Genomic DNA, 12,967 nt, shown 5'->3' with positions numbered 1-12,967 from the left:
TGGTCCCATGAAAGCACACAGATAGTTTTTCTGCTTTTGCATTTGGGAGAATGTTAAGTTCCTCCTGGATGAACAACTTAATGCAAATCTGTTTAACCTAACTGTCCCAATTTCGTTAGGCTGCCCTTTTGCTACAATCCCATTTTCCCCACATTAACATTTTGTTCACAAGGCAAGAAAAGAAATGGTAGAAGCTATGTGAAAAGGATGACAAATGGGGGAGAAAATGCCCTGGAACTCTCATAAAGCCATAAAAGAGACAAGATTATTGCATAAATAGACAAAGTCATCTTCTGTTTATAATCCTTCTATCTTTTCGGGGGGGGGGGTTTTAACCATAAAATCTGTTGACAGAATGGGAATAGTTGCAGAATGTCTTTAGTTTAGATAGAAAAGGTTAGGCAATCTCTATTTGGAAACACTATAACAATATACAAAATGTGGGAGGTCCACGGCTATATTTTTCTTTGCAAAGAAACAAGGATTCCCTTTGAAACTTTCGGCTGCTAATGCACACAGCTTCGCAGGATCCTGTGTTCATGTTACCTGCTTAAGCCACAATACACTGAACCATAAATTAAGAGGACATGATTGGTAAAGCAGAGCAAAGTTAATCTGACATACACTTGCCTGCCTGTAAAGTAGTCTTCCCTAACTTTGTACCTTCTAGATGTATTGGCACTGCAACTTCCAGAATTCCCAGTCAATATGATCTTTCCAACTGGGAGTTTTAGTGCTCTCAAGAAATCAGGACATAATACACATAGAAACATAAATCCAGAGGTGCAGCCTATTTGCCCAATGTCCAACTACTGAGACATTCCTAAGACCTTAAAAATTAAGGGATGAGGAAGTCCATGCACCATAAGATGAGAAATTCATTCAGTGCTGTATTCTCTTGGTTGGTTGGTTGGTTGTTTCTATTCTTTTTGCCACCTTTTTTCCCCAGTCAGTGCTTAACTGAAAAGTACAGAGATTAAAATATTGCTCAGTCATATTCTCTGATTTTACAAAGCTTTTCGCTGGATTTCAGGCGATCTGATTTTTAAGAAAATGGCAGGCAGCCGCCAACTCTGGTAACAGGCTTTATAGGAAGGGTACCCCAGAAACTTTGGGCAAGATCAGATCATACTGTGCCACAGAGAACTTCTTATAATTGAAGAAACAAGAGTTTTGTGATTGAATTAAGTTAGTCCAGTGTTTCTCAACCTTGACAATTTTAAGGCATGTGGACTTCAACTCCCAGAATTCCACAGCCAGCATTGCTGGCTGTGGAATTCTGGGAGTTGAAGTCCACATGCCTTAAAATTGTCAAGGTTGAGAAACACTGAGTTAGTCGGAAAGATTTGATCACTGAATTAAATTAAAAGAGAGGTGGAAGGAAGTTTTAAATGTGTAGAACTCAGAAGGAAGCCTTGCTGGCACCATGCCCAGAGTCGTTTTGGCAGATCTGATTCTTTGCTTGAATTGCATAACAGAATGGGGATGGTTTCATCAGTCGCTGTCATCGTCTATGTTCCGGATCTGCCCTGTTTCCCAAAGCTGAGCCAGGGCGCTCCTCCGGCAGATCGGCTTGATGGATTTCATAACCTGTGATAGAGCAAAGCCTCCATCAGATAGGAAGAACACTCCTGTTCCAGCCTTTCCATTTACAGTATATATACAGAGAGAAGGAGAGCGGATGGTGACTCACAATTTAGCCATACCCAGGGACAGTATTTAAGATCCACCATTAGGCACAGTATGTAGCAGCATGTTGATTAACTCCCCAGAAAAACCAAGCAGGACTGTATCTGCTCAGCAAATGGCTGGGAGATCATCATGTCATTTCAGGGCTACAAACTGAGTCAAAAACAAAAATAACCCAAACCCCTGCAGATCAAAGCAAGAGCCACCACTTCTATGCCTTTGCCAGTAAAATTTTATGGTGTGCCCATTTAGTCGCCAGGGATGGAGCTTAGGTTAGAACAGGGGTAGGCAACCTTGGCTCTTTTATGACTCGTGGACTTCAAATCCCAGAATTCCTGAGCCAGCCATACTGGCTGAGGAATTCTGGGAGTTGAAGTCCACGAGTCATAAAAGAGCCGAGGTTGCCTACCCCTGGGTTAGAATCAGAAAATGGATGGATTGGATATGGCTCTGGAGACTTTGCTGTGATGGGCAAAGATTTTCATAAAAGTAAATCTATGGGAATAGTTGTGAGAACTCAATTCGCTTCCGATGCCACCTCTTCCAGCCTTGGGAGACATAGCAGGGGACAGGAGGGGACATTAGAGGTAGTTGACAGACTAATAACAGATCTCACCTCCACACCTGTTTATCCTACTCTCTACCCCTCCCCACCCCAATTTTTTAGTTAGGGATGAGTGTTTATCTTCTTAGATTATTTAGTTTCCATTATGTACAGGTTTTCTAAAATTTTATCTTTTTTAATATTGCAAACCACCCAGAGTTACTCTGGGGTAAGATGGGCAGTCAATAAATTTGATAAATATATAAAATAAATAAAACTACAGATGGTAAGGAAAAGGGGACCTGGCCACGCTATTGCCAATATAGTCAGTGAAGGGTGTCTGATTTTACCCGTGGTAAAACTGCTGCAATTTGTGGGTTGCTTAAGGAGAAAACACTATGATAGTTAAGAATAATTTCAGTCTGTCTGCATTATGGGCCGGTGATGCAATGAAGGCACCATCAAGGGAAACCGCAAGTAAAAAAAGGGCCAGAGAAGGTGGTTAGATTCCAGGGGGAAAGGTCCTCAAACTAGTACCTTGTTTCCCCGAAAATAAGACCGGGTCATTTTATTTTCCTCCAAAAGAGGCACCAGGTCTTATTTTGGGGGGATGTCTTACTCACCTCCGGCACCGACAGCCCCACCCAGCAGGTCCACTTCTTCTGGAGCCAAAGGAGCAGCTTCATTCTGCAGCTTCATTCTGGCCTGCATTTTGTAGTCAGGCCTTTCCGGAAGGCCTCTGCAGCTGAGTACCGAGCTGTGGATTCAATTCATAGCTCAGTCCTTGGCTGCAGAGGCCTTCCGGAAAGGCCTGTGACTGAGAAATGCAGGCCTGGCTGCAAAAGATGCCAGAGAAGAAGTGGGCTGGCGAGAAGAGGCCTGGCTATAAGGTAAGTGGTTGCAGGGTACGTGGGGCAGCTCCATTTCCCGCACCCCTGCCCTAGCTTGATTTTTAAGTGTACCTCGCCCCAAAACTAGGGCTTATTTTTGGGGTAGGGCTTATATTAGGCCCATCCCCCAAAATCAAGCTAGGACTTATTTTGGGGCAGGCCTTACTTTCGGGGAAACACGGTATCTTTTTCCTGTTACCCAAAAGCAATGCCAAGATATACTTCTTCCCAGAAAGTTTACCTCAGTGTCAATCTCATCGTTGAGTTCGATACCAGCATACTAGAAAATAGGGGAAAGGAACAAGAAGTTAGAAGGCAGAAGTTAAAATCATAGTTTGCAAACTGTGGGCAAGATTGACTCTCCGCCCATATTTTTTAAGCTAAAATGGATGTTCATGTAACTGACAGCCTTTTTGCAGCCAAGTATGGCATACAGATAGTCTTTGACTTAGGACTGTAACTGAGCCTAGCAATTAAGGTCATAGGTCATGACTGTCGTAAAGAGGGTCATCACATGGCCAAGCCTATTTTTATGACTATATCCTCTATGGTCTCTAGGGCACAAAAAGAATGTTCTACCCCCCAGCTTTGAACAAGATTTCCTGATCTTGCTTTATGTAGAGTATTACATCCGCTCTTGCAGTGCCTTATATGAACTGAATGTGCAAAGAGCATCAGTCCAAATTTACATTCAGAAACTTGCATTTCATTAGGATGTTTCTGAAGCAAATCACATTGTGAATAATAAGCATAATGTTAGGCTGGCCTTATAAAAACCCAGATTCTGACCTCCTTTTAGTTATGGAGAAAATAATACCCTAATCAAGAAACTACCAAGGAGTAAAATACGTACCCCCAAACACTGGGTGGGCAAGCTACTGCACATAAACAGGGAGAAAACCCCACACTCGCTAGCACTGATGATGTCACCTAGTTGGGTAATGACACATCTGCAATCAAACAACCATGCTCAGAGAGCACTAAGAACTCCACAGTTCAACCCTGAAGTACAGATATTCTCTTTTGTTGGAGTTCTGTGGTTCGTATCAAAGATCAGCCTGTTTAGCCACCATTCTTGTTGCCTCTAGCAACAGTCACAGTCTGGTCTTTAAGATACTTCTGTTGTTCCTTGACTAGTAGTGTTTTGAGATAAACTGTCTCTGAACCTGGAGGCTTCAGGTAGCCATCCTGACCATTATTGCTAGAATCTCCTCTTCCTGTCTAAGGCCACCCTCCTTTAATTCAAATCCTTTCCCGCTCATTACCTTTCTATCCTCCTTTGGTCTTATCCTGGGTTGTGTTGGACTCTGGCACCTTCTGAAGCTTGATTCAGGGGAGTTTGTTGTCAAACTTGCTCGGTATAGGATGGGTGAAGTAGGTAACCTCACAGGCGAATTAGGAACAAAAACAGGTGAAGAGGAGACAGAGTATCTGCCAGTATCTCCTGATGCAGCTAAGGAGGAAAAGTATAGGAGAGTTAAAATCCTGCCTAGCCACTTCTTCACAAGGCCTTTGCTAATCCTAGAACCGTGGTGGCGAACCTATGGCACGCGTGCCACAGGTGGCACGCAGAGCCCTCTCTGTGGGCATGCGCACTGTCCCAGTCCTAGGCTTTCAGCTGGGTTTTATAAAACATTTTTGCTTTAGGCCTCCGCCGCCATGTGCAAAATAAAAAAAAAGGTTCAATCAATCAATTTCAATTTTTCGTGGGGAAAAAAAAGATCTCGCAAAGTTGGAATTGATTGATTGAACTTTTTAGTCCCACCCAGTCTGCCGTTACCACTGAAGCCATGCCCACCCAATTGGCCACACCCACCCAATGGGCCACACCCACCAGGAACCCGATGATACATAAGTGGATTTTGGGTTGCAGTTTGGGCATTCGGTCTCTAAACGTTTCGCCATCACTGTCCTAGAAGGAGTCAGGTGGAAAGAAAAAAGGTGGAGCTTGTATTGGAGTGAAATCTGAACTTGGGGCTTTTTCATTATCATTTGTTGTCCTCTGATTGGCAACTGGACATGATGTTTTCCATGCACCTAGCAATTCTGTGAATATTTTTAAAGTAACAGTAGATATGCAAAAATCTGAGGGCAGTTGTCTCCCAGTTGATGTCAGGAGAGTTAAAGTCGCCCATTACTATTGTGATGTGCTTCCTACATATCTTAGTTAACTGACTAGCAAAAAGTTCATCTATTTCCTCTGTTTGGTTGGGTGGCCTAGTATACACCTATAGCAATGTCATTTCCCCCCCTTTTATATTGACCTGAATGCATTCAAGACAGTTTTCATCATTGTTGTGCTTTATTTCTGTAGAGATGTTGTTATTTCTTATATAGAGTGCAACTTCACCTCCTCTGTTATTTGGTCTGTTTCTTTTAAATAATTTAAATCCCTCTAGCTGTGTGTTCCATTTGTGGATTTCATCCCATCAAGTTTCTGGAATGGCAACAATATCGTATCTGCCCTCATTTACTTGAGTTTCTAATTCACCCTGTTTATTGCTCATACTCTGTGCGTTGGTGTATAGACATTTGAGTCCTCTTTGACTGACCCTGTGTTTACTTTCTATATAACCGGTTTTGCGCCTGAGTTCCTCTACTTTAGACATGTCAAACTTGTGACATCACGTGACGTCACGCGACGTATCAGAGCTTTTTCCCCATTGCTGGCAATGGGGTGGGCGCGGTTTCCTTATGACGCGTCCGGCCTGCGGGCCGGCAGTTTGACACCCCTGCTCTACTTCCTTACTACCTGTATCCAATTCATGGCTGTTATTGGGGGACTTATTTATTTGGTTTTTCTGAATTGAATGGAGAAGATTTTTATTTTTGCAAAAACTTTGTCCAAATCTGCACTCTGTTCAGGCCCTCAGTTGATGTTTTACTCCCCCCCCCCCCCCAAAAAAAAATCTTGGCTACATTACATAATAGCTGACTATAGATAGTCCTTGACCTACAACCATTTGTTTAGCGATCTTTTGAAGTTACAAAAGTGCTGAAAAAAGCAATTTACAACTGGTCCTTGCACATGACCATTGCAGCATCCTCACAGTTATGTGATCAAAATTTGGGCACTTAGCAATCGGCATGTACTTATGTCAGTTGCATTTTATAAATACAAAAGTATCATGTGATCGCCATTTACGACCTTCTCAGCTGGCTTGCTACAAGCCCAGTCAACAGGGGAAGCCAGATTTGCTTATTGACCACATGATTCACTGAACAACTGCAGTGATTTGCTTCACTACTGTGGGGGGAAAAAAAGTCATAAAATGGGTGTAAGTCGCTGAATAACTGCCTTGCTTAGCAACAGACATTAGGGTTCCAATTGTGGTTGTAAGTCAAGAACCAAGGTCCCTTCCCACTCTGTTATTCTGTTAACTACTTGTATGTGATTGATACCAAGTCCAGTTTGCCTCCAGCTCTTCCCTTTGACTTTATGCCTCCCAGAATAAAACATATGGGGTGATGGAAGTCCTTTGGATATGAAATAAATTTAATACTGGGCCACAGACCTTCAAGGGACCGTTGCTAGGATTTCATTTTCCCCACTCATGCTATAAGTTTGAAGATTTACCTTTTCCATCAATGCTGCATTTTTATATCAAATTGTGGGTACTGTTGCACCACTTCTCCTCTAATTCTCCTTCTAATCCTTGGCTATATTGTTTATTTAGATAGTCCCCAGTTTAATTCTGTCCTTGAGTCAAATAAGTATATAAACCTGAACACCATTATTATACAATACTGAATAAATAGTATGGTGCAAGGAACTTTAATCATTGTGTATTTAACTCAAAATTTAGTATTTATTTATTTAGGAAACTTTATATGGCCACCCACTCATTCTCAGTGACTCTGGGAGGTTTACAGAAATAAAAACCAATATACAAACAATGAAAAACAATACTCTTTACCCCTGTGATCAGTCAAAGAAACCACTTGATGGGCTTTATCCCACTCTGGGTTCCTCAGGCCTGTTGGCAACACCAGGCCTTCAGAGCCTTATGAAAGAGTGTTTAAAGTAGGGGGCAATTTTGCTACAATAGGCTCCATCTGTAACTGTGGATTGGCCTTAAACCGAGGCGTTGTTAACCTGAGGACTTGCTGTATTGAACTGGAGGTCACATCCCCAATGAGTTTCTTTGGGTATTTATAGACCACCTTTAGTGACCACAGTCACTAAACAAATGGCTGTAAATCGACGATTTCCTATACTATTTTAGATCACTGTAAACCAGCTTTAAACAAAGCATAATGAGATATACTGATCTCAGTCATTTAAAGGAAGGAAAAAGGCCTGAAAATGCAGGATAGCATTTTAGACTGAAGAATATTGCCCCCATTTTTAAAAAGTCAGTTGAAAGAAGAGCAGTGTTATATTAAAAGCAGCTTATCTGTCCTACACAGAACAAGATTTTAGAACAGAGCTCAAAAAATTGTCAAATATATCTCTCAAGGAAAAAAGCTCCAACGATTTGGACCAACCGTGTCAAATGCTGACTTGCACTCTTATTAACTCAGTTAATACTGGAAGTCTCTTGAGCAATAACCATCCTTGAACCATACAATCCCATGGTTGTAAGGAGACATTTTCAAACATGACAGCAGGCACTACGATGTCTCCTGCACTTATGCTACATCATTGGTCAGAACCCACCATGCTTTTACTGTTATTCTCTGTTTCTCTTACCTGAACTTTGGGACGACACCCGTGAACTTGGGAGCTCCTCTGCAGTCAAACTGATTTTTTTCCTCTGCTCTTGAAGTTCCAATTCTCTTTGCAAAGCATCCTGGATCTCCTGGTCAATCAGAATGGATGTCCGGGGCCGCCATGTCTTCAGCGTATAGAGCTCCTCCCGTGGAGCTGCTTTCTGAAGCTTATGCTCTTTCCTCTGAAGGCTTTGGGGTCCCTGATCCTCAGGAAAAGAGAATTGGAATTTCCGAACCGGAATGGCAAAATGTTCCTTCTTTAACACAAACTTGTCCCTTGAAACTTTCAAATCTTGGCTGCAGGGAGGGCTTCGGCTATGGAAATCCATCTTTGGGGAAAAAGCACTGGAGCACGTTTTTAAGGCTGGTCCATTTCCTGGGGTTTTCTTGCCAACAACTGGAACTGAAGAGGGCTGATGGATCTCCGAGCTCCAGTTCACATTCTGGCTTGCAATTCTTTCTCTGTCCTGTCTGGGTGGAACAACATTGCAATAGAGTGGTGCAGAGTCTGCAGGCAGGGTCTCCAGCAGCTCCCCCTGTTTCTTTTGTTTGCCCAGAGAAGGCAGGGGGGCCTCTTCTTCCTCCCGCTCAAATATTTTCCGACGTTCTGCAAGCTCTTGGCAAAGTCCTCGGTCATACGTTCCCAGCAACCTCCCTTCCTTTTGCAGGTCCTCCTCACGCTTGGCTTCCTGCTCAATCTCCCTCTGGACATAAAAGGAAATGTGAGGTTTATCCTTCCCTTTCCTGGAGGAAGCTGGAGAAGAGACTGGGGAGGAGAGGAGCGGCTTGGATCGGATCTCCACCAGATCATCTCTGGCACTGATTCGCTGGATGCCCCTCTCCTTCCAAAGGTTCTCTTCCCTCTCCATGGCCAATCTGATTTCCCGCTCGATGGGGGTCTCATTCCTAACTTCTGGCTCTTTTGCAGGATCTTGGCCCCTGGCCAGAGGATTTCCTGATTCTTTCTTGGATGTCCTCTCATTAACATTCCCTGGACTCATATCAACCTCCAAGCCAGAGGGCATCTTTTCAGCAGAAATGAAAGTAGTCTCTGAATAAGAATTGGCTTCTCCTTGGGGGAGAATGAGAAGGTTTCCTCCCATTGAGTTTTCTCTCAATTGTCTCTGGCTGTACTCATCAAATTCCTTATCCATCCTTGGCATTTCAGGATTCTGAGGTTCTTTGCTCCCATAAACGTGGCTTGTTGCATTCAGCTCCCTTGGAGAAGGAACGTGTCTCTTGGGTTCCATCAACATCTTTGGATTAGTCTTTTCTAGTGCAAGAAACTGCTGTCGGGCAGCAGCAAAATTTATCTGTTCTGTGTCTATGTTTTCAGGATTGACAGGGATGATTGTCCAGTCTGGGGAAGGATTGTCAAAACAAAGAGCAAAGCTAGTGGGGTAGTTCTTCCTGGGTTCTGTTGTAACTTTGCCAAGAGAGGACGTGTCAACAGCTTCCAACTCATTCATGGAGCTCCATTTTTCTGCCATTGTGTTGCTTTTTCTCACAACTTGTCTCCTGATAATCTCCTGCCGTTCATCTTCCAGTTCTTTGGCTATTTCTGGTGAGACATCCTTGGAGGGAATCTTATACTGCAACTCTTCATCATCTTCTTCATAGAGTCTGGAAGGTTTCTTCTCCCCTTTGTAAGCCCGGATGTCATAGAGTGAGCCAGATTTGAGCACTTCCAACTTGGATTCTCTGTTTGGGTGTGGTGTCCAGTGATCTGTCCTTCCATTTATAGATTTGGCTATACACTGAGAGTGATCTCCCGTGGGGTCTAACTTCTTCCATCCATTTTCAACCTTCACATCAGGATGATCCAAGTCAAGAATCTCGTCTTCTTTGTCCTCAGGTCTCATTTCTTGTTGTAAGATCACTTGTTGACCACTCTGCTCATGTTGATCTTCATAACTGAGCTGTGTGTTCTGGGGGGAATTGAAGAGACTATCCCTGGTGCTGGATTTCATTTTGGGAAGAGAGATTTCATAGATGTTGTTTTGAGTTTGTGGAAGATGTTCCTTAATGACAGGGATCTCTTGGGTCATCCAGTTTTGTTGAGAAATATTTGCATCAACAACTGGGCTTTGTAGATTCTGAAGGACAAGAGAGGACATTTAGACAAAGTACATTTCTTAACATGTATTACACTAAACAGAGTAGTGCTTAGACACTGAACTGAAACTGGGGAGACATAGAATTCTCTGGATGGTTTTGGGCCTCTCCTCCCCTCCCCTCTCCTCAAGTTACCTCATGGGATTGTGTGGTAGGGATATGGTAACTATACGGCAGATATGGTTTCAGGATTAAATCTTAGAAAGTGGAACTTTCACTAGAAATTCATGAATCCTTTTGTGCAGAGCAGAGAATTTAGTTATCTACATCAGGGGTATCAAACTCAATTTCACTGAGGGCTGCATCAGCATTGCGGTTGCCCTTGGGGGGCCGGGTGGGTGTGGCCAGAGTGGGTGCAGCCTACTGGGTGGGTGTGGATGGCGTGGGTATGGCTAATGGGTGGGTGTGGCCAGTTCTACATCATTCACGTCAAGGGTGCCTATGGGGGCCTGGGCAGGAGTGGGACAGATCTGAGGGTCTCTGGCAGAAGGGGGTGGGACTGGGGCAAGTGCCAAGGCATGGTCCACCGGGGCAAGTGCCAAGATGGCCACCACAAAATTGTACATTGGCTCCCGGCTGGCCTGGACCAGGGCCAAGGCAGCGGGGGCCGTTCCCTCACTGTTTCTAGGATGGCTTCGCAGGCCACATGAAACCACTTCGCGGGCCGCATCCACCCCCCGGGCCTTGTGTTTGACATGTCTGATCTACATATTAAAACTTCCTTCACCATTCTCAGAAATTACATACTGTCCATTCAGAATCCCTCGAAGGAAGATCTGCCTGCCTGCCAGCACTCTGGGATGGTTGAAGGTGCTGTGACAACAGAGAAACCAATTCTCCATTCCTTACTGACCAAGGAAATGAAGCAAGATATCTAGCAGTTCTTCAGAATAGGCGTATTATTTATATATTTATTAACTTTTTAGACCCCATAATTGTCAGTGGTTTATAAAACAAGAAAATTCCACAGTATAATAGTGTAATAATAATTACAACATAATCAGCATTTATCATTAATTTAGAACCGGAACAAAATTTAAACATGTCTTATGATGCTTTTCTAATTGGTTTCAAAGGCCCTCTGGAAGAATTTCTTCTAGACCTGCTGCAGGAAAGTAGGTTTAGGCTTATTAAGGAATCCTCACATTAATTTTTTTAAAGCCTTCTTGTTCCTTTCCACCAAAGGGTTTTGACCAATTCATCAGAATGGAATTGTTCTTATAGTAACTCCATGGAGTAAAGGAAAAAGGCAAATCTAAGAAAGATTTTATGGCTAAGTAGGAACCTTGGACATCCAGAGCTATGAACAAATGGCCTTTTGTGATTCTTCATCTTCTTGGTGACCAGAAACACCACAGATTTCTTCAAAGGGACGGGAAACACAGGGATTCCCAAACATTGTGGTACCCTGAGCATCTACAATAGTGATGGCAATCCTATGTGTCAAAGTTTGGGCGACAAACCAGCATCCACCAACTCCCAACACAACTATTTTCAAAAACACCCCCCTTTCTTGTGTAATGTTCAGAGGCTGTGGAGGCTGTGTGAGAATGGAGTGTGATCGCATGCAGATTCTGGATTCTCCAGGAGTCAGAGAATAGAGCCGTGCTCTCACGTGGTCTCCAGAGTCTCCAGAAATGATTTTTACTTCTATTTCATTTTTGCATTTAGCTGACATTTTCTTATATAATACATAACATCATACATGACTGCACTATGTTTTTTTTAAAAAATAAATGAATAGGTAGGGAATTGTTTCCCTTTTGTTGAGGGGAAGTGCCATGCCAGCAGAGTCAGGTTAACCATTTTCTGAATTTTTGACATGCTGCCATCACTACCCTACAGTGAGAAATTATTTGTATGACTAAAGTTAATGGGTTAAGAGTTGGGCAAGAAATAAAATAACATACAGTAGAAAAGCACAATAGAGTAACAGGATTGGAAGGTCTCTAGCAGGAAACCCTATACGAGGGGTCTTCAAACTTGGCCCTTTTATGACTTGTGGACCTCAACTCCCAGAATTCCTCAGCCAGGCATGCTGGCTGAGGAATTCTGGGAATTGAAGTCTACAAGTCATAAAAGGGCCAAGTTTGAAGAGCCCTGCCCTATACCATTCTGGACAAATGGCTGTCCAATTTCTTCTTAAAAACGTTTTGTGATGGAGCACCCACAATTTCTGGAGGAAAGCCCTTCCACTGATTAATTGTTCTCACTGTCAGGAAATTTTCCCTTAGTTCTAGATTGGATCTCTCCTTGATAAGTTTCCATCTGTTACTTCTTGTCCTGCCCTCAGGTGCTTTGGAGAATAGTCAACCCACTGTTCTTCATCAGAGCCCTCAAATACTGGAAGATTACTATCATGTCACCCCTGGTTCCTCTGTTTGTTAGGTTAGACATACTTAGTTCCCACAATGTTCATGGTACAGTTTAGTTTCAAATCCATTTTCATCTTTGTTCTATATCCTGAGACCTTTAATAATGCCTATCCCATTATTATCCCAATGTCCCAGGGACCTTCACAGTCTCGTTCTGGATTTGTGCAGGCAAGGTTGGACAAAATGTTGACAGGGCTCCTATTTTACCTGCATAAGCGTAATCATGTTCTAAAAAAAAAAAAGAAACTGCAATTTATCACTCCTTGCTCAAGTTGCCATTCTTTCTTTACATGTGTTGATTTGTTACAGGGGTGAAGAGGTGTCTGCCACTAAAATTGAGACCTAAGATGATGTCTGTTTTGGACAAAATTCTACAAAACTTTAAACCTAAGACACCAGTATCCCAGAATCCATGGCCCAGCCAAGCTGTCAACCCTTTGATAAAAGATGAGTAACTATTACCCTCTACTGGATGAATCAAGAGTTTCAATTTATGTTGAATAGATGAGAGCAAAAACAAAAACCACAAAAAACAAACATTTATTTTTACACAGTCCACGATTAGCAGAATCCAAGCTTATTTTTAAAGATTGTGTAACCAGAATGTGACACAGTATTAGTTTTGTAAGCATGAAGGGCAA

The 12,967-nt window shown here is 42.9% G+C and overlaps 1 protein-coding gene across 3 annotated transcripts in view; it reads right to left on the bottom strand.

The window, feature by feature from the left end:
- Positions 1-1,276: 1,276 nt before the first annotated feature.
- LOC120304313 (mitotic spindle positioning) overlaps positions 1,277-12,967 on the bottom strand; it is a 28,553-nt gene continuing 16,862 nt past the window's right edge. Inside the window, exons 2-6 of one of the 3 annotated variants that reach the window (XM_039334721.1) lie at positions 10,699-10,764; positions 7,817-9,932; positions 4,389-4,576; positions 3,365-3,403; positions 1,277-1,590 (exon numbers count right to left, since the gene is read on the bottom strand). In XM_039334721.1, coding sequence (XP_039190655.1) covers positions 1,495-1,590; positions 3,365-3,403; positions 4,389-4,576; positions 7,817-9,932; positions 10,699-10,764 — 2,505 coding nt within the window. In that variant the 3' untranslated portion in view covers positions 1,277-1,494. The remainder of the gene's footprint in view (positions 1,591-3,364; positions 3,404-4,388; positions 4,577-7,816; positions 9,933-10,698; positions 10,765-12,967) is intronic. The other 2 variants (XM_039334720.1, XM_039334722.1) reach the window with 2 other exon arrangements.

This window comes from Crotalus tigris, unplaced genomic scaffold (assembly GCF_016545835.1).
Source record: "Crotalus tigris isolate CLP2741 ecotype Arizona unplaced genomic scaffold, ASM1654583v1 scf7180000017633.3093840, whole genome shotgun sequence".
In the NCBI taxonomy this organism is placed as follows: domain Eukaryota; kingdom Metazoa; phylum Chordata; class Lepidosauria; order Squamata; family Viperidae; genus Crotalus; species Crotalus tigris.
The sequence above is the reverse complement of the archived record's forward strand: the minus strand, read 5'-3'. Positions and strand labels throughout refer to the sequence as shown.